The sequence below is a fragment of the Lissotriton helveticus genome, chromosome 4_1 (genome assembly GCF_964261635.1).
Source record: "Lissotriton helveticus chromosome 4_1, aLisHel1.1, whole genome shotgun sequence".
NCBI lineage: Eukaryota > Metazoa > Chordata > Amphibia > Caudata > Salamandridae > Lissotriton > Lissotriton helveticus.
Genome location: NC_136063.1, coordinates 564,296,093 through 564,323,486, shown reverse-complemented (window position 1 = coordinate 564,323,486; position 27,394 = coordinate 564,296,093). Strand labels below are relative to the sequence as shown.

General features: G+C 42.8%; 1 protein-coding gene across 2 annotated transcripts in view; it reads left to right on the top strand.

The window, feature by feature from the left end:
* Positions 1-26,927, top strand: part of XKR9 (XK related 9) — a 335,451-nt gene extending 308,524 nt beyond the window's left edge. For both annotated transcript variants that reach the window (XM_078687158.1, XM_078687159.1), the window contains exon 4: positions 24,242-26,927. In XM_078687158.1, coding sequence (XP_078543284.1) covers positions 24,242-24,876 — 635 coding nt within the window. In that variant the 3' untranslated portion in view covers positions 24,877-26,927. The remainder of the gene's footprint in view (positions 1-24,241) is intronic.
* Positions 26,928-27,394: the final 467 nt, after the last annotated feature.

Sequence of the window (27,394 nt, the reverse complement as noted above, 5' to 3'; positions counted from 1 at the left end):
TCAGGGGGTTACTGTAAGCGTATGCAATTTACAAGAACTAGAGGAAGCTGTGAAATTGGCGAGGTCCAAAATTAACAGAGTCTGGAATGTGGATAATGCCAGGAAATATCTGGTCCACAAAAAGCAAATTCATGAATTTGGTGAAACTGTGGGCCGGTGTTTGGCGCTTCGCCTCCATATGAAAGAATCCGGGCGGCGTATTGCTGGGATGAAGGATAATGCCGGAATAGTCTGTCAGGACCCCAAAGGGATCTTAGCTATTTTCCATCAGTTTTATTCAGAATTGTATACGCAACAGTTATCTTCCAGTATATCTATATAGGATGGATTGGCCCATAGTACAACAACTTGAGACTAGTAGAAGGGAGAGGTTAGACGGACCGCTGTTAATGGACTAGCTTTGTGGAAAGCTGCTGGACCCAACAAACTTCCGGCAGAAATTTATGTCATTTTTCAGTGTACTTACACATGATATGCTACGCATATTCAGGGCTGCACAGAAGGGAGTCGCCCCTAAATCATGGGCAGAAGCCACTATTGTGGTTTTTGGCGAAAAAGGTAAAGACCCTGAGTTGGTGGGCTCTTATAGGCCAATTTCATTAACGAATTGCGACAGCAAAATATATTCTAAGATCTTAGCTAATCGATTGTCTCAAGTTATTAGCTCTTTAGTGTCTCAGAATCAACATGGTTTTATTCCTGAACGCAGTACAGTATCACATGTCAATAAAGTGGTGACGCTGTTTGATATTGTACAGACGGAAAAGCGGGAACTATGCCTTATATTATTGGACGCAGAAAAGGCGTTTGACTGTGTGGAGTGGGCTTACTTGTGGGAATTTATGTTACGGATGAGTTTTGGTACACAGCTCATAAATGCCCTACAAGTATTGTACACTTCACCGGTCGCCAGGATTGCATCAATGGGCTTACTTTCCGAAATGGTTAACATCACTCGGGGCACAAGGCAGGGGTGCCCCTGCTGCCCGTTGCTGTTTGCACTCTTTATAAACCCGTTTCTAGATCAATTGAGGAACAATTCTTTGATCAAGCCTTTCATGGTACACAATCTACCCTACTCAGTGTTTGCATATGCAGACGATATCGCAGTAACTACTGCCGATCCTGTTCTAGCGCTCCAAGAGATTGGGCGGCTGGCAGTGTCATTCGGTCAAGTATCAGGGTACAAATTAAAAATTACAAAGCCACAGGTTTTAATTACTGATCAGGTGATCATGCATGATGTTCGTGTAGTAAAGGAAGTGATGTATCTGAGTATCAGAATCAGATCATCTCTGTATGAATTGGTTAACGTCAATTGGATGACGCTACTATATAGCATTCAGGATTTATTAGATAAGTGGTCTAGAATGCAATTTACTTTGATTGGTAGAAGCAATATTATTAAGATTAACATTTTACCCAAGGTGTTGTATGTTTTTCGAGCTGTTCCATTGGTAATTTCTGTGGCACAATTGCAGCATTGAAGGTCCATCTGCTCTAAGTTCCTTTGGGCTCCGGGTAAACCCAGACGAGTCATGAGATTTTTGACTTTACCTATTGAATGGGGGGGGGCTTGCTATTCCGAATTTTGCCTTTTATTTTTATGCTTGTTTTTTGTTTAAAATGCTAATTTTATTAACGGGAGAGGATGTTGGTAATATGGCGGAGGCCCCGTCTATTTTTCAGACCTTGTTGGGTCCTGAGGCACGTCAATGCTTCTTTAAACAAATTGATGGCAGCTACTACAAGCATACAAGGTTTAAGGTCTTGATATCAGCCTTAAATGTTTGGAAAAGAATACGAAAGATCTGTTTAGATGAGAAATTATCTCGTTATACCCCAACAAATGCTGTACAGCTTCTTCCTCCTATTTTTTGGGATACTATTGCTGTGGGCTGGAGGATCAAGGGCGTTGTCCAACTTGGGGATTTTTTTTGTAAGGATGGTTCCCTGTTGTCCTATGAAGAATTATCCCGACAGTATAATTTGCCTAAAAACCCATTTTTTAAGTTCCTTCAGCTGAGAGATTTTATTTTCCAGAAAAAAGTTAGATCAGACACTAGTCCAGTAGTTATCGCGGTTCAAAACGAGGTTAACATTGGGATGATGTATCAATTATTGTTATCTTGTAGAAAGGATGATCTAGATAAACACAATGTTAAATGGGCTGCAACCCTGGGCATTGAGAATGTGAGTTTAAAGGAAGCTATTATCAGATCCAGGGAGACCATGCTGTCTGCGAATTTGAAAGCACAATGCTTTAAAACTTTTTTTAACTTATATTACACGCCGGCACGCGTGCGATAATGGGGGACTGGGCAAGATGGGAAATGTTTTCAGTGTGGGGGGGGACAATGCAGATATGTTGCATATTTTTTTCTCGTGTGGTTGACAAATGATATTCAACACATTGAGCAATTTTTATTTATAGTAATAGGGGTTCAAATTGTTATAACACCTATGATGATGCTTTTGGGTGTTGGACCTGAGGTTGGTAAGGGTACTCCCCTATACAAATATAGATATTTTATGTTTGTTGCAATGACTGTTGCCCGATTATGCATTGCGACTGATTGGCTACAGGTTGAACCTCCCTCCTTCAAACGATGGAGGGCAAAGATGTATAATTTATTTCAGCCAGAGTTCCGTTTGTATTCTGTTAAAGGGGTCAAGAAACGAAAGATTGGCTTAGGAATCTGTGGGACGTTTTCTGATTATGTGTCTGCTTGAAGTCTTTTTCAATGTATGTACTCGTCCATTGAGTTACTGTGGAAAAAATTAATTAAAAAAAAGAAAAAAAAAGACTAGGTGTGATGTCTTCTTTATACAGCTCCTGCATATATCTACAAGCCTCCTTGCACATGTCTAAATTAGTATACAGAAGGTTTCCCGTTTTGCCACTAATACATTCTCGTATTGTATTCCTGGCCCTATCTGCTTTAGTTTTCCAGGCTAATAGTGAGCCACACTTTTTACCATAAGCAAAGTGTTGGAGTTTGCACGCCTTTCACGAATCCAAATATTTTTTATCCATTTTTACCCTAAATGCGGCTTGTAGCCCTTCAAGCTCTTTATTTGAAGCCCCCACACTATTTGAATCCTCCATGGATGCCTATTGTAGCACACCCTCTTTATTCTTAATTTCTTGTATAGCCCTTTCCCTGTCCTGCTTCTCAGAGCGATATTTCCCTATCATATTGGATGTTAGGAGCCCCCTCAAATACGCTTTAAAAGCGTCCCAGACTATATGCTCTTCTGCTGACCCATTATTGATACTAAAATAACTCTCTGATTTTTCCCTTAAATCTTCAATACCCTCTTGTCTAAAAGGATTTCTCTATCCAAGGTCCACCTTCTAGACTCCTCGGGTAGGTGATACTTTAAAGATAGTACAACCGCAGAGTGATCTGATATTATTGCCAGAATATGAGTTACCTCCTTCACCTCTCCAAACAACTCCTGATCGACCAAAAAGTAGTCTATACTAGAGTGGTGTCTATATTTTTTACTGTAGTAGGTAAATTCTCTTTTTTCCTTCTTTAATATCCGTCATATGTCCACTAAGTTAAATTCCCTCATTATGCTTGTAAGTCTAGAAAAGGATTTCGGCGGACTATTATATTTTGCTTTCGACGTCCTGTCTAATCCCTTGTTTGGTACCAAGTTAAACTCTCTGCCTAGAACAATCGGAGCTGTTGTCTCCTGTAGACAAGACTTCAATTTTTCCAGGTACTCTGGGTTGGCATTGTTTGGCCCATAATATACGGCACCTACCAGGTGTCTACCATGTACTAAAAGTATAGCTACTAACCACCTACCTGAACAATTTGACACATATTTAAGAAGTCTTATATCATGGTTAGTTTTAACAATTATATGAACTACCCTAGAACTACCACTCTGATCCGAACACATCACCTCCTGTATCCTTCTAAATTTTGTAAAACACTGCCTAAATTCCGTCCTTTCTAGATGAGTTTCTTGTAGTAGTATTATTTGGGCTACACTATCCCTACAAAATTCTGCTACTTGTGACACTTTTTTCCTAGATCTCAGGCCATTTACGTTCCACGTTAGTATATTGATTATCTTAGCTTTATCTATGCTCATTTTCCTGAACTGAGTCAGTTTTGACCCCCCTGCGATGACAGCCCCATCAAGTTCTTACAAAAGGGGAAATCGCAGCCTACATTGATGAGGTACATTTAAAAAAACAAATTCTCCCTGTTTCCCACACCCAGTCCCCCACAGGAAACCCCCCTTCTACCTCTTGGGTGATACACTCCGCCCTCTGTGAGCCCCATCTCCAAGGACAAGGCCAAGGGCAAGAGGAGGCAGACAACAACAAAAAAAAAGAAGCAAACAAACAAAAAATAGAAGCATGCGAGCCCCCTACAAACACCTACTTCTTGACCTTTTAAGGTTATTTTTCATCAAACATGCTGCAGCTCATGTATATCTAATTTATTTTTTATTTGTTCATCTGTTGTATGAATACATCTACCTCCTCGGGTCGCTAATATTGTGCATCTTATTCTCCCACATAATTTGTAACTTAGCCGGGAATTTTAGTTGCACCTGTGCTCCCTTTTCTCGGAGCGGACTCATCCGAGTACCTAGTTCCCACTGCCGCTGGGCGGTCCTCTTGCGATTTTACATATCAGATCTTATCTGATATGTAAAATCATCATGAGTAAGGGAGCCCTCCTTTAATGCTTTTGATAATATCAACTCTTTTGAAGTGATATTCACGAAACTAATCAACATTTTTCTTGGGGTTATCCTCCCTGGATTTATCCTGAAAGGGTCCCGATGTGCCCTCTGAATTTCTCTCTCCCAATCAATATCAGACCTATCAGGCATGATCTCTCTCAGTGGGGCACAGATCAAGATTTTGACATCCCCTTTTCAGCCCCCTTTGGGCTTTGTAGGAACCTCAAATTATTGTGACGAGATTGGGTTTCCAATCTCTCTAGATCGTCTTGTGACCCTTTATTCTGTTTCCTTAGCCAGTCAATATCTTTTGAATTTTCCAGAACATTTACTGCCTACGTTTTTACTTCCCCTTCCAAAGTACAAGTACAAGCCATTATATCATCTAATTTTTCTTCTAGTGTGTCGCATTTATCCAGTATCCCCCTTTGGGTGGACTCCGATATCTCAAATTTATCAAAAAGGTCTTGCCTTAAGTTCAAGAACAATTTTTCTTTGGAATTCTCATTACCTCCGCCTCTTTGGTCAGTTATACACCCCAGGCCTTCCTCCTCCAGGTTTAAGTGGACAAATCTGCGGCGATAAGATTCTGGGCTTATATGCACCAAGATGGGGGGACTAGAAATGGTTCCCAGATTGAGATTAGTGGAAAGAATGGGACTGGGGCTAAAAACAGTACTGTTTGGGCCAGCAAGTACCACAAGCCCAGTGTCAGCCTCTGCACTCCCATTAGTTATAACCCTTGCTTCCACGAGCTGTTGCCCTTCATCCGAAGAAGACACTCCAGCCAATGCAGAAAACCTATTCTCCACCGGGAGTGGAGCAGGGGTTGTTTGCGTCGTGATTTTCTTTCCCTTAATTTGCGTGTTTCATAATTTTAAAATATGATTTCAGAGACAGAGGTGATTTTGCTAAAACTTGTACCTTCTTTTGCCCACACCGCCGAGACTTTCCAGAGCCCTTTAGGACTTTCTTTTTAGGGGAGACTGGAGCGACGACAGTAGCTTCCTTGGGTGGCGGTTCCCAATTTGCCTCTCCCTTCCCCCTCTGCCTTTCTTTCTTCCTTCAGGGAGGGATCTCAGCTGGTACCAGTTTCTCACCCGGCCCTTCAGCGCTGGCTCACTTTCTGTTGGGTGCACTGCCAGACCTTGCTCACTTAGAGGGAACAGTAAAGTAGAATTGGCCACTACTCCTATATTCTGCCCAATACCCACAAAAGCCCCCCCCCTCCTTACCACCACTAAGGTTGTGACCAGCCTCTGGAGCCTCTGAATCAATAGGAGAAAGCTCTTCCATCGACCTCTGCACATCCAAACCCCCCTTCAGTAGTTGTACCACCACTTTACCCCCTCCAGCTTGCCACAATGGGGGAGTCAGTCTAAAACTCTGCAAATCGAAAGCGGACTTAGCTTCTTTTCTGACGCTGTCTCCGCAGTATCTTCTATGTCTGCTACATCTGCTGCCTCTAGTGAACACTACCAATGCCTCAGCATCCTCTTTCGCCGTACTTCAACCGCTGACCCCGAAGCCAACTGTGAGAATCGCCGCTCTAGTCTTCCTCTACACTGCGGCCGCCCGACGCCAAGCTCTGTATCCTCTCACCCCTGATGCACTTATATGCCTGGAAACACGGTCCCGTAATTTTAAGTATTTAAGGTATTAATCATCAAAGCTACTGAACGTCCTGCATTACACAGTCTGTGCAGGTTTACCCGACTTTTTCTTTGTAGTTTTCAGCGTTTTCAGCGTTTGCGTGCCTCCTCTCTTCTCTGCCTTGTCCGGGAGCTCCCACGACAGGCGTCAGCATGTCGCCATGTTTCCTGTGTTCTTGATCGTGAGTATTGTTTAGCTTTCATTGTTTTTTAATTAGTTACAAACCCTCAAGTGGGTTGTTCCGTCCTCTTTTATTTTCAATACTTTTCTCCATGTACGCTATCTTTAGCTTTTGTTATATGTACATATTTCTACATTGTTTATTCATATCAATGTTGATTTTCATTGTTTGCAGTTTTAATTTTCACCCTCTAGTGGGTTCATACTTGGCAAAATTATTTATACACCTCTCAATTTGCAGGATCATGGGATTATAATGTTTTATTTTGATTGCTCATCAGTTATTTTACACCATTTCTTATACTCTAATTCTTGTGAGTGCTGCATTGATTTTCTTTTGTTCTCGTTAGATCTTTTTCCTTTGCTTTCCCATTGGTATTACGTCATTTGGATACATTTCTTATGCTCCATTTATACCCTTAAAAGGGAGAACTTTGTTCTTGCAAATGTACATAAAGTTTTTCATCTTGAGTATGACCTTTTGTAGTAATAGTTCTCATTGATAATACATGTCTGAATTCCTTCTGGCAAAGGAGTTTTCACGATTTCCTCCTCTTTCCAGTGGTGGTATTTGCTCAATCGCATAATACTTCAGTTCTTCCCAATTGATTTTGTGATTTAGTTCCATATGTTTAGCAATAGCATTACTATGATCCTTATTGATTGTTGCCCAAATATGTTTTAAAATTCTCTTTTTTACTTCACATGTGGTACTTCCAACATATTTCATCTTACAAAGACACTCTACTACGTACACCACATATTTGCTGTTGCATGTTATATGCTGTTTAATTTTCCACTTTATCCCATTCTCCAAATTAAATTTGTTTTTGTTCACTGCTGTTTGGCATGCCTTGCACTGGTTGCAGGACCAGAACCCTCCCAGATTTAATCCATGTTTTCATATGATTCATTTTTAAGTGACTATAAATGAGTTTATCTCTTAGATTTTGTGCCCTTTTGTATGTAATATTTGGATGGTCTCCTAATGTTATGGTTGGATCAAGTTTTAATATCCCCCCAATATGGGTTAATTTGCTGGTTTCCACTGAATATGATGTTATCAATGTTATCTTATTCTTTGAGTCTCTATTTTTTTCCCAATCCATGTAAAATCTGTGTCCTTTCTTTAGTTTTTGCTCTTTGGAGACTTCCATCAATGGTCTTTTGGGGATATTTTCGGTTTCTGAACCGTTCCTGTGCTTCTTAACTGTTTTTTTCACATTCAGTTGGCCTAATGGCTAGGGCGGCCAACCTCAACTCTGGGGAACCGGGTTCGAGTCTCGGCAAGGACGCTCAATATTCTGTGATTCTGGGCAAATCACTTAATCTCCCTGTGCCTAACAAAAATTAATGTGTCCTCATGTAACAAAACTGGTGCTAGTGTAAAGTTCTCTGATATCCATTACCTTCAAGTCAAGTTCGTTCTATATATAACTCAGGATTTTTTTTTTTAAATGAGCAATTTCTCTATTAATCTGAGAAACTTTCATCAATGCAAAAATGCATTTGTTTCTGTTTTTTTCCTGTCCTGTGTTGTCTTGTTTGTAACATGTTGTTATGCAAAAAAAAAAGTGTCAAGGAAATTTACTTTTATGGGGCTGATTTCATATGTCAATTTCCGATTTGATGTGTTATTGTTTAATTTCTGATATATTCTTCAAATTCTTCATTAGTGCCATCCCATATTAGGAAAAGATCATCTATGAAACGTAACTGCATTATTGTTTTTTCTGTGTATTTATCATTTTCTGGTGAACAAACAAATTTCTGTTCCCATCATTCTATTACTAGGTTTGCATAGTTGCATAGCTGGGTGAAAAGGAAAATCCCATTGCAGTTTCTGTGGTTTGTTTAAAAATGTCCTTGTTGAACATAAACTCATTGTTGTACAGAAACATGGATATCATTTCAACTAACATGTTTTTGTGTCGATGACATTAAATTTTCCTCTTTCCACGGAAAAATTTACACGCATGAAGACCAATTTGATGTTCTGTGCTTGTATGGAGTGATAGCGCGTTCATTATGACAAGCTAATATGTTGACTGCCATAGGATACCATCTAAACGTTGAAGCAAATCTAGGTGGTCCCTTAGATATGAACTGAGATCTTTTACTATAGAAACAAGAAAGTGATCAATATAGTTGGAAATTGGTTGTAGTATTGAGCCCTTTGCCTAAACAATCGGTCTTCCTGTGGGATTCTTTCTATTTTTGGGTATTTTCAGGAGAACATATATTGTTGCTTTTACAGGATATTCTATCGTCAAATATTTTTGCTCATTCTCATCTATCAGATCTTGCTCTAACCATTCTTTCAAACTTTTTGGTGGTGTTTCTTGGATTTGCTTTGTTGAATTGGTAGTCAGACAACTGTAACATGTTTGCACTGTGAGTTGTCTTTTTGCTTCATTGATATAATCTGATTTGTTTAATTTAATGATATTAGCCCCTTTATCTGCTGGTTTTATTTCAATTGTATAACCCTCCTGTAGTTGCTTCAAGGCTGCTTTGTCTTGTGTTAAATTGTTAACATATTTGGCATTTTGAATGTTACACAGATCTTGAATTATCGCTTTGTTTCCTGGTGATAAGTTTGGATACAAATATGATGTGGGCTTTTTTCCACTTTCACCGGCGCCCATTGAGGGAAATTCATCTTCAAGGTTTCTTGCCTTTTGTGTTGTTAATTCGTTCTCTATTATTAGTAGGGTGTGGAAGGTAGATATGTCATCCACCGTTAAATTGCTGACTGGTGTTACTCTTGGGGATTCTTGTTGTTTCAATGTTCTATCCGCAAAGGCTTTTGCTAGGTTGGTTTTCGCATATATTTTGTAAATATCTATCCTGGTTTGTGCCATATCTAGATGAGTAGTGGGGCAGAGGTTTAATCCTTTCTTTAGTAACATTGTTTCTTCATCTGTTATTATTTTCTCAGAATGATTAATCACATTCAATTCTTTTGTTTTTTCATGTTCTATTTCTTGCCCTGTCTGGCACTTCCCCTGGTTTGAACTCCTAGTTTTTCCCCATCCTTGTCCTGTTTAGCCTCTCCTTGTCTTCCTTGGTTTCCTCATCCACATCCTCTTCCCCTTGCTGAGAATTCTGATTTGTCCATTGCTGACGGAGATAAAAATGTAAACCACAACACAAAAAAACGTGCAATGAGCGCATTCACGATGAGGAAAGCAGGGATAAGCACCGCCAGGCCCGCAACACACATGGCAGGCAGGAATAAGCACAACAAAAGCCTGAAAAAGAAAGACAAACCAAACAGAACACAACAGTCAAGCACAATGGAGGCAACCCAAGCCTCCAGACAACCCCACAAGCCCCATTGGTAACAAAACACACACATATTGGCATACAAATCAAGACACTACACTGCTGGAGACAAGTGAAAGCGCGGAAACTTTATCAACAAGTGCGTGTCAGTATGGCCAAGAGAAGTGCCATGATATGCAGACCAATGCAGCAGCATGTCTGAATGAAGAACATAGGAAAGCGCCCATGTCACCTTGGGGGAGTCCATCACCAACACAAGTCAGTGCAAACCCGCGTTGTTTTCTGTGCCTGGATCTTGAGTCCAGGCCAATGCAGCCATGTCCACTGTCATATTGGGACATGTGACCAGATCCACAACACGCACGATAACTATGACCAAGAACTTCTGCGTGTGGGATGTGTTCACGTTGGTCTCACGTCGGGCAGTGCGTAGTGTGGGAGTCGCAAGCAAATGCTATTGTATCTGTCAGGGTGTGCTGGCCACATGCAAGTTCCTGCTTGGAGCTGCAGATGTGCTACCACCTGATAGTTTAGACAAAGGACCTTTCATCCCTACAATAGCTTCACCATCTACATGCATACAGGAGATGTACAGAGACCGGTTGTGGGTGTAGTGGAATGTCTGTGACCCTGGGAATCAAGGATGATCTGCCCAGCACATGGCACATGAGCGGCCTCACTGTGTGTTACATTGCCACACAGCTGCTCCTCCCTCCCACGACCCCCCACACTTGTGTATGCTGCCTCTGTGGTGTTCCCCCAGGTCCTGGGGGTGGTGGTGAGCCTGTGGTGGTTACTGTGGGTGTTGTGGCCCTCATGGGTATCCGCGTTGCAGGATCATTGTCTTCATGGCATCTGTGGGTCTCCAGGTGTGGCTCTTGGCTGTGCTTCCTTTTATGCTGCAGGTAGTCGTCCTGCTTAACACCAGCAAAAGGCAGTGTTAATTCCCTGCTGCTACTGTGGCTTAGGCCTGTTTTTGGTTCGCATCTCAGATCTGGTCAGTTTGTTGTGAAAGTGGTGAAGTGGTTTCTTCATGTGTTTTTGCATGGAAATGCCTACTCTGCATCTCATTAGGGTTAGTTGGTGAGGTCCACCATGGAGATACATTTTGGGGTAGTTATTGCTGGAATACTGGCGATGTCTTCAGTTTGCTCTATTGTCAAAAATAAGGGACCCCCTGAAAATGCTAGAAGTTCCTAGAACAGGGAAAATACAAATATGAACAGTAACAATCCTAGGCTACTGAAGCGCAAAAATTATATATCAAGCCCTATATGCAAAAACATTAGAGATTTTTTAGACTCAGTGTACAACCCATAAAGTGGAGATAGATTGAACACCCCATTCACAAGCTGGTGCAAACTGCATACATCTATGAACAGTAACAATCCTGTCAGAGAAAAACGAGATCTTTTCATCATCTCAGCCACACTTTCACACTAACAAGATTATTATTGATTGTCTTTTACTGTATCATACAGAAACATTGATGTTTTTTCCAGTTGGTGCAATTATTGGTTTTGTATAATTGGTTATAATTTCAAATAGTCTGTTATGATGTTTTATGGTTGTTTAGTGATTTACGTCAATGCCAGAATTTTTACATTTTATACATGAAATTATATCAATAAAATGGAAGTTTTAATTTAAATGTGTTGTACACTGAGTCTAAAAATTATCTAATGTTTTTGCATATAGGGCTTGATATGTAATTTTTGCCCTTCAGTTTCCTAGGATTGTTACTGTTCATAGATGTCTGCAGTTTGTACCAGCTTGTGAATGGGGTGTTCAATCTATCTCCACTTTATGGGCCCAATTCACAGAACTGCAGAGAGTCCATTCTATGGCAGCAAAGCTGGCTCTGATTAGGCAACGCAGGTCTTCTACGACCTTAACCCCTCAGAGATCTACATTGGTTGCCTATCAAAGAGAGAATCTGCTTTAAATCTCTTTTTATCGTGTACAGAGCGGCACATGATTTGGGCCCTATTCCATTACAGGAGAGGTTTACCTGGTATAATCCCAAAAGGCAGATTAGCTCCTCTAATGCAAATCTGATAAGGACCACCATATTTAAGAAAACTAGGATGGAGGGCAGAGCCTTTGGCGTGGCCGCTGCACGACTATGGAATGACTTGCCCCAGACCATCAGACAGGTCAATTCGCTGACCTGTTTCAGAAAGAATCTGAAAACCTGATTGTTCCCAAAGGCGGAAAACTAGACCTTCCATTGCCAATTTAGGTTTGTGTACGTGCTGAATACTCCTAAGTCTAAGCGCCAGGTTACCCGTAGGGTGACAGTTTTGCGTTATATAAATGCACAATACAATACAAATCAACCAACTCCTAAACTTACTACCATTTTGGTATTCACAGAAGGCACTTACTCATTTTGTTATTCACAGAAGGCACTTACTCATTTTGGTTTTCACAGAAGGCACTTACTCATTGAAGAGTAAGTGCTTTCTGTGAATACGAAAATGAATAAGTGCCTTCTGTGAATACCAAAATGGTAGTAAGTTTAGGATTTTGTCCTAAATTAGTTCTGTGACTCGGGCCCTTGATGTGTTACGGTGGGGATAAATCGGGGATAAGTCCTTGTGAATATCCCCCTATATCTTCTTATTACTGCTTGCTGATTTAGGTGCATTGCCTTAATTTTCACTGCAGTCTGTATTCGTCAGGGATTCATGACTGGAGAGTTTTCCTGTTGTCAAATTTAATTGGTCTTTTTTCCTTAATGTGTCAAATCGTCTTGCAAGGTGAAGATTCTATCTTCCTCTGATTCTGGGCAAATCACTTACACCCACATGCATCAACGTCAATTGCATTCACAAACGGTGCCAATCGCAATTTTCGGCTGTTTGCGAATGCAATTGACTAATTTGCAATTCATCATGCATTTCGCTATTTTAGGAATCGCAACCATGTTGCGATTTCTAAAATTGCGATTGCATTTAAGAAATCGCAATTTCAGATTCCTTAAATGCAATGCATGATCATTTTTTAATTGCGATTTCCCAATTTGGAAGCGGTAAAATAACATGAAGTTGACCTTCATGCTAATTTACCGAAAACGTACAAATATGTACAAATTGCATTTTTTTAAGTTTTAATTTACACACACACATGTGTGTGTGTAAATTGCATTTAAAGTTACATTTCAGGGGTGCAGGGAGGGGTTCTTTGGACCCCCCCCTGCACTCTTGAAATTGCATTTACATTTTGCGAATCGCAATTTCAAATTTGCAAAATGTGAATGCCTTCCCATTCATTCCTATGGGCCTTTTGGCCCGTAGGAATCAATGGGAAGGGTTTTCCTTAATTGCGATTCGCAAATTGTGAATCGCAATTATGGGAAAATAACGAATCGCAAAAATTAATGCGAATTTTTCATGCATTGCAGTTTGCGATTTCTAAATTGCGATTCCTTAATTTTCGCAATTTAGGAATCGCAAACGGGTGCAATGATGCATGTGTCCGTTAATGTCCCCGTGCCTAAAAAACAACTATTCTATTTAGGCACGGGGAGATTAAGGGCCATGTGTATCAACAACCTGATTTGCAATTCTCAAATAGCGATTTTTTTGAAATCGCTATTTGAGAATCGCAAATAGGGATGTATGTACAAAATCGCAATTTTTTCGCGATTCCTCAGTATTCCTTAATTACGATTTGCAAATTGCGAATCACAATTAAGGAATACTTTCCCATTCATTTCTATGGGCCAGGAGGCCCATAGGAATAAATCAGACGTTATTCTCAATTTGCGATAGGCAATTTGAGAATCGCAAATTGAGAATAATTTCAAGGGTGCAGGGGTGTCCAAAGGACACCCTGTTGCACCCCTGAAATAAGCATGGGTGCACATGTGGCGCACACACATGCCCTAAGGACATGTGCTTCACATTGCACTTTTAAAAAATGCAAAAAAGTGCATTTTTCAAGGAATTCGCAAATTACCACCAACTTGAAGTTGGTGGTAATTTGCGATTCCTTAAGGCGATTCCTTAAGGCCAATTTGCATTTTTTTATGCTTCTTACATTGCATTTAAGGAATGATTCCTTAAATGCAATCGCAAAATAAGGAATCGCAAATTTTGCGATTCCTTATTTTGCACGCAGATTTCTTTGATACATACCATTTAATACTAATGCGTTCGCAAACGCCAAAATTCTGTGAATTTCGGCGTTTGCTAAAGCATTAGTGCCTGATAGATATGGCCCTAAGTGATTTGCTCAGAATCAGAGGATGTTTCTTTTGGATCATTAGCTGTAAATTAATTACTCCGGGTTTATGCCGCACTCAGGTCAAAAACAAACATTGTTCAACAGTGCCATTTTTTCCCAAAAAACGAATTTGAGGAATTTTTCGTTAGTAGCAAACTGGACGAGCTAAGAAAACAGTAGGCACAAAACCAATACTTGCCATTGCTTATTATTTTGTTTCCCTTTTTGTTGGAGCATTTCCTGCAAAGTATCCTAAACTGTGACTAAAATATTTTTTTGCAAAGGTTATCTACCCTTTTTGTGTATTATATATTACTCATCGATTTGACATGAGCAGTGAGTTTCTGGTTCTTCCTAAAATGTGATGGGCTAACCCATTTATTTATATATAAAGAAGCATTGGCATTAGGTCTCACCCACCTACGCAAAAGCTATTACATTTGTCACTGTTTTTTTTCGCCCTTTCATACTGCAGCGGGGCTGCTGTGCAGCATGTTGGAAAATAAAGGGGAAAAAGTCCTATGACAAGGCCAGTACTAATCGCGTCATAGTGTTTTTTAAAAATACTTTCAGTCGAAGTGCACAGCAGCAGTGCTGTTGTACAACATGGTTACAAAAAAATGACAAAGCCAGCAGCTCTTACACAGGCGTGGCCTATTGTCTTTTCCAATACTTGTTTCATGTGGTGTTTTGATTTATTTCTAGAGTGTACGGTCACACTTTAAACACTGAAAGCTTCACCAAAAGCATTTCAGGGATATATTTTCATAGGTTGCAATTTTAATGGGCGATCCATACCATACTATTGTCAATAACAGTTGTTATTTATATTTTGACTTCAGTGGACCCACTCTCAGGGCCTCATTTATGAGAAATGACGTATCGCTGCGTGAAAGCAGCGATGCGTCACTTCTCAGTGCGCACTCCTTGCGACATTCCTGATGCATCATATTTAATGTATGACGCATCATGTCGCAAGGAGTTACAGATATGTCAGTATTTCTGACGTATCTGTATTGCGCAAAAGTGGCGCATTGCTGGAGTGTTTCACAAAAGTGACGCAACTCCAGCAATGCGTCCTTTCACATGGGGCAAGCCCCATGTGAAAGGGCCTGCGTCAGTCTTACGCCTGCTGCGAGGCAGGCGCAAGATTTTGACGCAACGGCGTCCTAAAAGTGACGCAGTGAAATCTCATAGATTTCACTGCGTCACTTCTACGACCCTTCCTTGCGTCAATACGCTCCCCCTTGCATACATTATACCTGGCGCAGGTATAATGTGGCGCAGGGGTTTACAAAGTGACGCACCGGCGGCGTAAAAGTGACGCAAGGCCTCATAAATGAGGCCCCATATCCTTATTGGAACACAGGGACTCCCACTGAGTCATCAATGAAAGGCAGGGACCCCAGCTACGCATTTTCATTGCTTTGAACAGCAAAACAATACACAAAAAATATAGAAACGAGCGTTCATCAAACAATATTTTATTCAATTCACAAGCAATTTTAAATTTAATGGGAATGTGGGAAGGAACTTTTCTAAATTCAATTGAGCCACTCATCGTCCATACTCTATCTTGCTTAATGAATTTGCACTGCTCCCACAAATCAGTCTGAAGATACTAACTTAATTTTTAGCCTCTACAGAATGCTTTAAAAATTGTAATTTTACGTTTTGCTTCTTTTTGTAAGCACACTTTATTAATCTGTTTATATTATTACATTTTCTAAGCAGTCGCAGGCACCGTGAGAAGGTTTTGGGCACCACCAGGGGTCCCCATATCACAGGTTAAGAACCACTGATCTATATTATATTGTTTATGGTAATTTTCTTTCCTATGCAGCATTTGGTCACACCATCAAGTAGCTTTTGCAAACCTCAGCTCCACCTCACTGACAGTACCAATCATCTGACAGTGAAGACGTCAGGGTAATTTCTAAGCCAATAGCTTCTACTCTGATTCCTGTTGTTTAGCAGCACAATCACTGATGTACAAGTTAAAGATTGTTGAGACGAGTTTCACCTGGTTCCGTATACCATTTGCATTGTTGTTCCTTTTGCATCTCTTCACCAAGGTGTTCCAAGATGGTTCAGGGCTGATTGTTTTCAGCTTTCTTCAAATTCTGGGTTTATCGACTCCAGCAATGAGTGTTTGCTAACAATACTCCTGTGATATCATTGCCTCAACATTTATAAGACTAACAGCTCTATAACGTTTAGTTTGATTCAACCTCTCTTATTGAATAACACCAGCATTCTGTTTTTCCATGATGTTGCATTTTTAGATGTGTTACCGTATCTCTAAAGATTTACTTGATGTCCAGGGTCCAGAATTCTATCATTTGAGATTAAATTGGTGCCTGGTGTCTTCAATGATTTGGAAAATGTGGTTGATTCTTCTATTGTTTCTACTGTTAACCAGTCACTTATTGCCCTTTCAACATCCACCAACTGTGTTTCTTGCATGGAGCCCTCACTGAGCATTTTAATTATGTGTTGACACTTTTGTTTAATCAAAGACCTGTAGGAGAAAATGATACTGAAGTGGTCTACCAATGAGAATAAGGGAACACTCACTTCAGTATTATTTTTTATCACGAGTGTCAGTCACAGCAACCACTCTCCAGAATAATTTGTCCCGCTTCTCCCACCTGCAACTCATGTCTCTGTAATGCCCCTAGCCTTTTATTTTTTCAGCTTCTGCAAGGTTTTCTTCTAGGATCCATAATCGCTTCTAAGCAGCTTTATCTTCGAGGCGCTTAGTTAAAAAAGGCTTCCTTGACCTGTGGGTGGATATTACTTTGGCCAGATCTCTTGTCATAAAACATTCATCCAATTTGTCTGCTGCACATTTCCCTTTTTAGGTCGAGCCTGGGCAGCGCATGTGCTGCTCTGCGGCATGCTGTATTGGAATATGGAATAGAAGCCCCTCCCACTCTCTGCCCATATTTGTCATTGGCTTGTGTCATTGCCCTTTGTAAATGCTGGTTTCTGATTCTTTAATAGGCTTGTTAGTCCCTCTTAGTATCGCCTTGTCTTCATTTGTAGCCTCCCATGAGGACTGGCCCTTTTACTTTGGTTGTTACATGGTGCATCTGTTGTAGTATGTAAGCTCTATTTTCTTTAATGAGTTTCTCCTACTGCAGGCATGACATGCATTCCTGCAACATTCAGAGTGTCATGCATGTTTTCTCTTTCAGAGCAGCCCGGGACAATGGCGGGCGGTTCTTTGAATATGTCTCACATTTACAAGAGTTTGAGTTATTGGAATTGTAAATGACAATGCCTTTTAATTTATGTGTTAATCAGCAAAACAGATAAATAAAAGGCATTGTCATTTACAATGCCAATAGCTTAAACTCTCGCAAATGCGAGACCTATTGCGTTGCAGATGCTTGTTTGTAATGTGGTGCAGCTGTTACCATGCTCAAGCGCTTGGTGAAGGGTTGTCTGCCCTATTTCCATTATAGTCCATGACAGCATCTTTTCTTAGGTCTTGTGGGTTTCTAGGCATGCTTGATTTTATTTCATCCCAAGCAGATGGTTATCCATTCACCAATTGCTTTTCTTTTTATTCTGCTGGGGAGTAGGCAAATCAATCAATCAATAAAGGCATTTATAGAGCGCACTACTCACCCAGAGGGTCTCAAGGCGCTTGGGGGGGTGGTGGGGTGCCGCTACTGCTCGAACAGCCAGGTCTTGAACTTCTTCCTGAAGGAGAGGTGATCTTGGGTCAGGCAGAGGTCGGTAGGGAGGGTGTTCCAGGTCTTGGCGGCCAGGTAGGAGAAGGACCTTCCTCCTGTTGTCGCTCTTCGGATGCGGGGGACGGCGGCGAGGGCGTGGTTGGTCGAACGGAGGTGGCGTTTGGGAGCGTAGAAGTTGAGGCGGTTGTTGAGGTAGCTCGGGCCTTGGTCGTGTAGGGCTTTGTGTGCGTGGGTGAGGAGACGGAAGGTGATTCTCTTGTTGACGGGGAGCCAGTGCAGGTCTCTCAGGTGTCCGGAGATGTGGCTGCGTCGGGGGATGTCGAGGATAAGTCTGGCTGAGGCGTTCTGGATCCGCTGGAGTCTCTTCTGGAGCTTGGTGGTGGTTCCGGCGTAGAGGGCGTTGCCGTAGTCTAGTCGGCTGGTGGCGAGGGCCTGGGTGACCGTCTTCCTGGTCTTGGTGGGGATCCACCGGAAGATCTTTCGTAGCATGCGCAGGATGTTGAAACAGGACGCGGAGACGGCGTTGACTTGTCTGGTCATGGCGAGGGAGGAGTCCAGGATGACGCCCAGGTTGCGTGCGTGGTCTGTCGATTTGGGTGCGGTGCCCAGGGCGGGGGGCCACCAGGAGTCGTCCCAGGCGGAGGGCGAGGAGCCCAGGATGAGGACTTCCGTCTTGTCTGAGTTTAGTTTCAGGCGGCTGGTCGTCATCTACTCGGCTACGTCTTTCATCCCTTCGTGGAGGTTGGTTCTGGCGGCGGCGGGGTCGTTGGTCAGGGAGAGGATCAGCTGGGTGTCGTCGGCGTAGGAGATGATGTTGAGGTTGTGCTGGCGTGCGATGGCCGGCAGGGGGCTCATGTAGACGTTGAACAGGGTGGGGCTGAGCGAGGAGCCCTGGGGAACGCCGCAGATGACTTCCGTGGCTGCCGATCTGAACGGTGGTAGGCAGACTCTCTGTGTCCTTCCCGCAAGGAAGGAGATGATCCACTCCAGTGCCTTCTCCTGGATTCCGATGTTGCTGAGGCGCTGCACTAGGGTGCGGTGGCAAACAGTGTCGAACGCCGCGGAGAGGTCTAGGAGGATGAGGGCCGCTGTTTCACCGTTGTCCAGCAGGGCTTGGATGTCATCGGTGGCAGCGATGAGGGCGGTCTCGGTGCTGTGGTTGGCTCGGAAGCCAGACTGTGAGGGGTCGAGGGATCCATTCGTCTCGAGGAAGGCGGCCAGCTGCTTGTTGACGGTCTTCTCGATGACTTTGGCTGGGAACGGGAGGAGCGAGATGGGGCGGTAATGAGTTCGGTGGGGTCCGCTGTTGGTTTCTTTAGTAGAGCGCTGAGTTCGGCGTGCTTCCAGCTCTCAGGGAAGGTGGCTGTGTCGAAGGAGGTGTTGATGATGTCCCGCAGGTGGGGTGCGATGACAGCGTCGGCCTTGTTGAAGACGTGGTGGGGGCAGGGGTCGGTCGGAGATCCGGAGTGGATAGAGTTCATCGTGCAGATGGTGTCTTCTGTGTTGATCTGGGTCCAGGCGCTGAGGGTGGTGGTGGGGGGCATTGGTGCAGTCGTGGGGAGCGTTGTTTGTGGGCTGAAGCTGTTGTGTATGTCAGCGATCTTGTTGTGGAAGTAGGAGGCGAAGGAGTTGCAGAGGTCTTGCGAAGGGGTGATGTTGTTGTTTCCGGCGTTGGGGTTGGAGAGCTCTTTCACGATGTTGAAGAGTTCCTTGCAGTTGTGTGCGTTGTTGTCCAGTCGGTCCTTGAATGCTGTTTTCTTGGTGGCGTGGATCAGTTGATGGTGCTTCCGGGTGGCGAGCTTGAGGGTGGTCATGTTGTCCGGTGTTGGCTCCCTTCTCCAGGCTTTCTCGAGGGCTCGGCAGTTCTTCTTGGAGCTCTTGAGTTCGTCGGTGAACCATGGGGCCTTCTTGCTGCCGGGTCTGCTAGGCGGGGTCCTCAGTGGGGCGAGGTCGTCTGCGCAGTTGCTGATCCACTTCGTGAGGTTGTCGGCGGCCTGGCTGGGGTTCGCTGAGCTGGCGGGAGGGTGCTGGCTCAGGGAAACGGCGAGCTGGTCTGCCGTGATCTTGTTCCAGTTTCTTCGAGCAACCTGTTGCTGGTGGTGGTAGATCGTGGTCCTTCTGAAGCTGAAGTGGACGCAGCTGTGGTCCGTCCAGTGGAGTCCGGTGGCGTGGCTGAAGATGATGTCCTTGCTGGATGAGAAGACAGCGTCGAGTGTGTGTCCGGCGAGGTGGGTGGGGGTGGTCACCAGCTGCTTAAGTCCGAGGTTGGCGAGGTTGTCAAGCAGGGTGGTGGTGTTGCGGTCGTTGTTGTTCTCCAGGTGGAAGTTGATGTCCCCCAGGAGGATGTAGTCAGCGGAGGGGAGGGCATGCGGGCAGATGAAGTCGGCGATGTCTTCGCTGAATTGAGTGCGTGGTCCCGGGGGTCGGTAGATGAGGGTGCTTCTGAGGGTGGTTTTTGGGTCCGTGTGGATCTGGAAGTGCAGGTGTTCGGCGGTTTTCAGGGAGTCGTCGGTGTTGGTCGTGATGCGGATGGTGTCCCTGTAGATGATGGCGATGCCTCCTCCAGTCTGGTTGCCGCGGTCTCTTCGGGTGATCTTGTAGCCCTCTGGGATGGCGATGGCGATGTCGGGAGCTGAGGAGTCGTTCATCCAGGTTTCCATGAGGAAGGCGACGTCAGGAGCCGTGGTGTCGAGGAGGTTCCAGAGTTCGATGGTGTGTCTGTGGACGGAGCGGGTGTTGAGTAGGATGCACTTGAGGTGGTTGCTGCAGGTGTTCGGCTTGGCGGGTGCTGGAGCGGGGCAGGTCCGGTTGCAGGAGAACTTGCAGGCGTGACAGCTGAAGGGTCCGTGGGTTCGTCTCGGGGTGGCTCGGTAGCATCCCGGGATTCGGCCGGTGTTGAGTGCGTTGAGGGTGGCGGCGTCGTACGTCCGGCGGGTGGGCTGGGGTCTGCGGGAGCCAGGGGTCCTGGCGCTGGGCACGGTCCGGTCGCGGACGGGCGCAGACGGGCTTGCCTTTGGCGCGCCTTCGGCGCACAATCGGCGCGTCTGCTGCGCATGACCGCTGCGCGTTCGCACGGTCGCCATATATGGCCAAGTGCGAGGGAGGGCGGAGCAGCTGGGAGGCGGGAGCGGGGAGGGCACAGAAAGAAAAGGGGCGTGGTTATCGGCGGCGGCGGGGAGCGGGGAGGGAGGAGACCGGGGGGAGCGTAAACAGGGGGACAGGCGAGAAATATACAGCAGAGCAGAATACAAATATACAAAATACAATCTCAGACAGGCAAAGGGGCACACAGCAAGGAAAACGGGGAACAGGAGCCTACAGTAGCAGCGAGCACAGCGCTAGACTGCAGGAGACCACGCCGCTCGGTGGCAGGGGGCGTGGTCACACGGCAGTGGCAGGGTCAGCGAGGCAGGCGGGTGGCGGGAGGCACACGCAGCAGCTGGTGGCCGTGCGGCGCGAGGGGTGTCCTAAGCTAGGTCACCTAAATCAGCAACCTCTTCACTTCATGTGATGTTTATGAGATGATTGTTTGTCTTTAAGCTGCTGATTTCTTTATTTGCACCATGTATATTCTTGTGTTGTTCATCCTTTGTTCCCACCTCACCAGACAGATTTGTAGCATTCGCTGTGTTACATTTTCCTAAACCCCTCACAATGGATGACTGCTCTTTGCTTGCCTAACTATACTGGGTGTCTTTCCTTCTCGCGCTCTTCTGCTTCACTCTTTCTCATTTCTTTCTTGGTTTACACCCTCTGCCCTTACTTTGGGGTCACTATTGTAATGCATGCATTTAATTTATCTAGCCAAATGTGATTGCTTGTGGGCACTTTGCCATGTCTCGGGTCTTAATTTTCTGCCAAAATGTATATCCCTTCTAGGTCTCCTGGGGATTGATAGAGCGGGTTGTATGTCAGCCGACAGAACCCTTCTCTTCCTCAGCATTCTAATCATCCATGGACTTTATACTTCAAGTCTTCTAATGAACCCTCAGAGCTCTTCTTTGTGTTCAAAATATTTTATTGAATTTTCATAGTAATTAACAAACACAGACAATACAGAAAAATTATTAATAAGCGAAAATACCTAAGCACAATATGGAATTTACAAAAACCATAGTTGAAATATAATAGGTAAGGAAATATAAATATTCATTAAAGAAGGGAAGATAAACACAAAAAGGGAAAGGAAGGGGGAAACCATGTATACTTACTATTCATCTATTATAAAAAGACCTACCATTATGATATAAGCAATGAAATATAATGACAGAAGAACCATATAACATTATAAATATACAATTATGAAGACAAATATATATCAATAGGTAACCAAAAAGATTGAAAAAGGTTAGAATTATGAATAATTCCGTTTAGAGATAACTGGGCTCCTCTTCTTGTAAAAACGACCCATGACCACCGAGCATGAACAGATAGTGACAAAATATCTTTCCAGCAATAAGTAATGAATTTTAAAGCAGCAAATATCAGAAAATTAAAAAGTTTACCTTCCAATTCAGTTAGATTTTGCGTAAAACCAACAGATTTACATATTAACAGTTTGTAGGAAACAACATCATGAATATTCAATATCTTTTGTATAATATCCCAAACATCAGACCAAAATTTTGAAATTAAAGGACAATCAAAAACCATATGCTGTAGCGATCCAGGATGTGATTTTACAATGCCAACAGGATTCAGATTGTATCAGTTTAGCACGAAATAGACGTATTGGTGTCCATAAACAATTAAATAAAGTATAAGAATTAGTTTGGTAAAGCGAAACAGGTAGCCAGCCAGAAACACTATTAAGCCAAATAGTCTTCCAAGTATCATTAGATAAAGAAAGTGAGAGTTCATTATTCCAGAAAACTGAGATTTATTTAAATTGTTTCCAATAGAGTTAGATAATTTTTTATATAGAAGAGAAACAGTATGTGATGATGTAGCGATAGTTTGAGTATATATTATTAAATCTGCTTTAACATTAGAAGGAATACCATGCGGGGAAGAATCTAAAATTGAATTACATAAATAGTCAAATTTAATAAAATCAGATCGAGGTAAATTGAATTTTGTTTGTAAAGCTTCAAAGGATATGAAAGTATTGTTGGAGTAGATATCTTTGAGATAAAAAATACCAGACTTGATCCAGGAATTCCAGAAATTAACATTTCTATTCAATTTAATAACATTGCTATGCCATAATGACAAGTCTTCAGTACCGACCATGGGAGATACAAAATTTGAATCCAAGTCATTAAAAATTAGTTTAGTGGATTTAATAATAACAGAATGTTGCAAAATTGTTGATTTATTAGACATTGTTAACAAGGTGGGTAATGGAAAAGGATTTACTATAGCACTTTCTATATGAAACTACGTGGGAGGATTATTAATGCTTTCTGATGTAGAAAAAAGTCAGGATACAAAAAAAAGTCAGACCTCAAGGCTCTGCTTGAAACTGCAATATATTTGTCAATAATATATACCAGTTTATTAATAGAGGAGGTTTCCCTATTCTTTGAGTTTATGCAAGCTTCTGCTTTTTCTTGGATGTCCTTTCTCCCTATGTTGTGTTGCACACCCCTTTTTGACGTCTATCTCTATTTTTCGGGGTTAAATGTAGTTAATATTAATACAGGACTTTTTTTTAACTTGAGATGATCTGGCAGATTTTTAGGGGAAGTGGAAGAACCATGGGGTTGGTCTTGACCTGCTACCCTTGTAAAACAGTGCAAAAGTTAACAATTGTGTTATGCAGTTGAAGTGCAATCGTTCGTGAAGCCCATGTGTCACTGACTGCACCCGCCAGCAGCACTGCATTGATGGGCCAGGCCCCAGAAAAAAGGGCTCACATGCATGATCTCAAACTATTTTCTACTCTGCTTGCAGGACTGAACAACTCTTTGTTTTAGCTCCCCTCCCCACTTTCTAGATACCATACATGCATTTACGCATGCATGAACTTCCCTTGCTCCTCTCCTCCCTGCCCTTCTCTTACCACCTCTCACCTCACCTCCCCTCCCATCTCCTCTCCTCCCCTCCCCTCCCTTTGCCCACACCTCATCTCACCTCACCTCCCTTTGGCTTCTATTTGGCAGTACACGTAGATGTACTGCAGAACTGTGGGAGGTGTTAGCGAGGTAGGGTTGAGCAGAACAAAAGAGGACAGAAGTTCACAGGCCTTACCTTATTCTTTATTTTACACGAACTATTGCAAACAGAGGGCTTCAAACTAAAATAAATGCACGTCTATCCACCTACAAACAAAAGATTGGGCTCAAACTGCCAAGCTTATGAGGCATCTGTGCAGGTAGAATTATTTTGTTTTCTCTTATCCCTCTGTTCCCTCTGAGGTACCTCAGGTCTATGAAATAGACCCTTATATATGACCAGAACGGCAGCCCAAGTGTACATTGTGTTTGCAACATTTATGCTCCACTAAACACTGTTTTTCTCTTCTTCAGATGCGTTCCTTGTTGCCTCCTTCTGTAGCACAGCCTGGTCTACTGTCGACTACCAGGTGTCTTTGCGCAAATCTTTAGAAGACAAAAAAAAAATCCGTGTGGGCCCATCAATGTTGACATACCTTTTCTACAAAGTCTTCACGCTGACGTCTTGGACACTGAGCATTGCTCTCCTTGGTCTTCAAAATATCTATTTCCTGGTATCGCTAGTTGCAGTTCTGTGGATTTTGAGCTTCATCTGGACTTGGAAGCAGAAAACGAAATTTTGCACATCGTTTCGGATGGAGTTTCTCTACCGTATTATTGTTGCAGTAGTTCGTGTATTTACATTTTTCAACGTAAGCGAAAAGGAGACAAGAATCCAAAATTCTGTTTACTATGTCTTTCGTGTTTTTATGACTGTGAGTATCCTGTGTTTGTGCTGGTACTGGGACCCCTCTGTTACAAAGAAGGCATATTTTCTTCCAGTCAGTATTACAATTGTTGGGGCGCTGGGGCTAGGCATTCTTTCAATGATTCTTTACTATGGAGTTTTCCACCCTAATATTTATAAGGTAGAAGCAAAATGTCAAGACATGCTTGACGGACTATCAGCAGACCCAAGAAACAGGATGCGGCGCTTTCTCATGCCGTAAAGAGAGAACAGGCAGCATGATGCCTAATACCTATTAATGAAGTATTACCGTACTTTTGTGGTGTGCCAGTCAGGTCTTACCCTCTCCAGAGATAATTGGGGCATGCCTTCCCCAAAAGGCCTTTGACAGGTTGCTGCAAGACAGTAGATTTTTCAACAAGCTAGCACTATTTGTATTACAGTCAGTTAAAAAAAGTTATTATGCAATTTTACCTGGGATGTAATTTATCAAAAAGTATATACCGTTTTTTTATTTCTTCATTTTTCCTGAAGGGGCAGGGTTGAGAAATCAATAGTTATACACATCTCTCAATGGCTTGTCATCGACAGCTGTGCTAGTAACATCTTGCAGACTCATAAAGCACTGTTACTACATATTATGGAGGGATTGCATTAATACGGTGCTTTCAAGGGTATGCCACTGAATAACTTCCACTTGCGAGGCAGTTGGGAGGGTATACCTACATACATACTTCTTTTAAGGAGTGTCTACACATCTTGATGTAGTTTCAATGTAGCACATGGATTATTGTGGGTTGGTAAGGTAGAGGTAATGTATACCTATGTGTTGCTTGCTGAGTATTGCGCACACTATGGGATTAACATCTTTACTTTCCTGGTGTAATCTCTCATGTTGTTCAGGTCATGGACTATGCTATAGGCGTTTCGAATGCTGTAATCACTTCATTCCACAGGTGTGTTATTGGCCTTTTGTGAATGCCTCTTCTCTCCTTGCCATGTAGGGCCAAGTTTTCTCTGAGTGCCCATTTTTTAACTTCCCGTTGCCATCGACTAAGTTCGGGGTCCTCTGCTGACCTCCAAGCCATTGCTTTGGTACTTTCAGCCATCAGTAAAGCCAGGTTTAAGAATCTATTGCAAACTTTTAGGAATTTGGTGTGAGAAAATAGGCCCAATATTTATTATTTGGGCACGTAGAGTCCCCCTTCTTCTAATGTGTCCATGAAAACATCAGTGATCCTTTTCCAGCCGGACTCTCAGTCCCTCACCGTTTCGGGGAAACATGCATCATCTAGCCAGCATCTAGGACAGAGGACACTTGTATGAAAATACAACACTGCATACACCACGCATCACTTTACTATACAATCCCTTTTTATATATATATGTATATATGTCACACCAGGATCCCAGACATGCAATATTCCAAAGGAGCGGCGCAGTACTGGGAAACAGACTCCGTAGGCAAGGCTTGTTTCTTAATGATGTTTTTTTAGAGCATCAAATGTTCAATTGAAGCATTTAGGCCGCCAGACGGGCGGCCTTGATCACATATGATATATATACACACACACACACATATTAATTGTAACTGATTTGTTTTGGGAGGAGACCCCCACCACCTCTTTTTAAAACATTATTTTACATTTACATTTTTTCTTTATTGGGGGAGAACCCTTTTTAAAATCATTTTTATACCCCCATTTTTAACCTTACAAACCTATACGTATACCTTTACCCACCCTGAATCCTAAACATACCTGTACCGCTCTATACTCCTACCCACCCCTAAACCCTAAAAATACCCTTATCACTCTTACCTCTACCCACCCCAAACCCTAAAAATGCACCTACTACCCTATACCTCTGCCCACTCATAAACCCTAAAGTTACCCCTACTACCCTATACCCCTACCACCCCAAACCCTAAAAATACCCTACCTATACCCCTACCCAACCCTAAAAGACAACCTTCTTACTACCCGATACTCTAACACATACACGCACCCCTCCACACACACACAGCAGTGATGTACAAATAGGTACATAGCAGATGTAAAGTACCATAGATGACATTGCATCATCACCTTTGACCTCCGCGCGGGGTCACACAAAACTTAAAGTAAGGCTATTGGTGTGATCAAAGGTTCAAGTGTGGCAAACCACATGTTAAAGAATTCATTTTGTGTCTAAATGCAATCATCAATAATAATCATGTGTAAATGCACTTATTGTTGTTAATGTTGACAACGATTATTGATCACAGTGTATAACGTTTTATTATCTCAATAAAGAATTTAAAATGAGCAAAAATGCATCGGTGTATTTTTAATAAACTTTCCAACAATAAAAATGCAGTCATAAAAGCAGCCACTAGATTAATCACATTTTGACTACATTACATGCAACCATAGACCTAGTTCCTAGAGGGTGCTTCAGTACATGTATCTCTTCATACACTTACAGACCACAATAATTGCAACGCTACACTTGACCCCCCCAAAGGGCACTACACTCCCAGCTGAAGAGCCAACATTTCAATCTGGGTAGTGCTTTAAAGCATTGCTGAAATCCCAGAGGAGTCTTGGATTCCACAACCCGACAAACATAGGGTCACTCATTCTTAAAATTCTTACGGGGGAGCTGCTGCACTCCTGCAACCTGCACACCCTTCCTGTGTGATGTTGGTGGTGCCCTAGCCACCCTGAGACCACAATGAGGATCATATAAATTGAAGAGCCCCACAAGGCATTATGGAGCGCTGCTCTAGGAATAGTGCA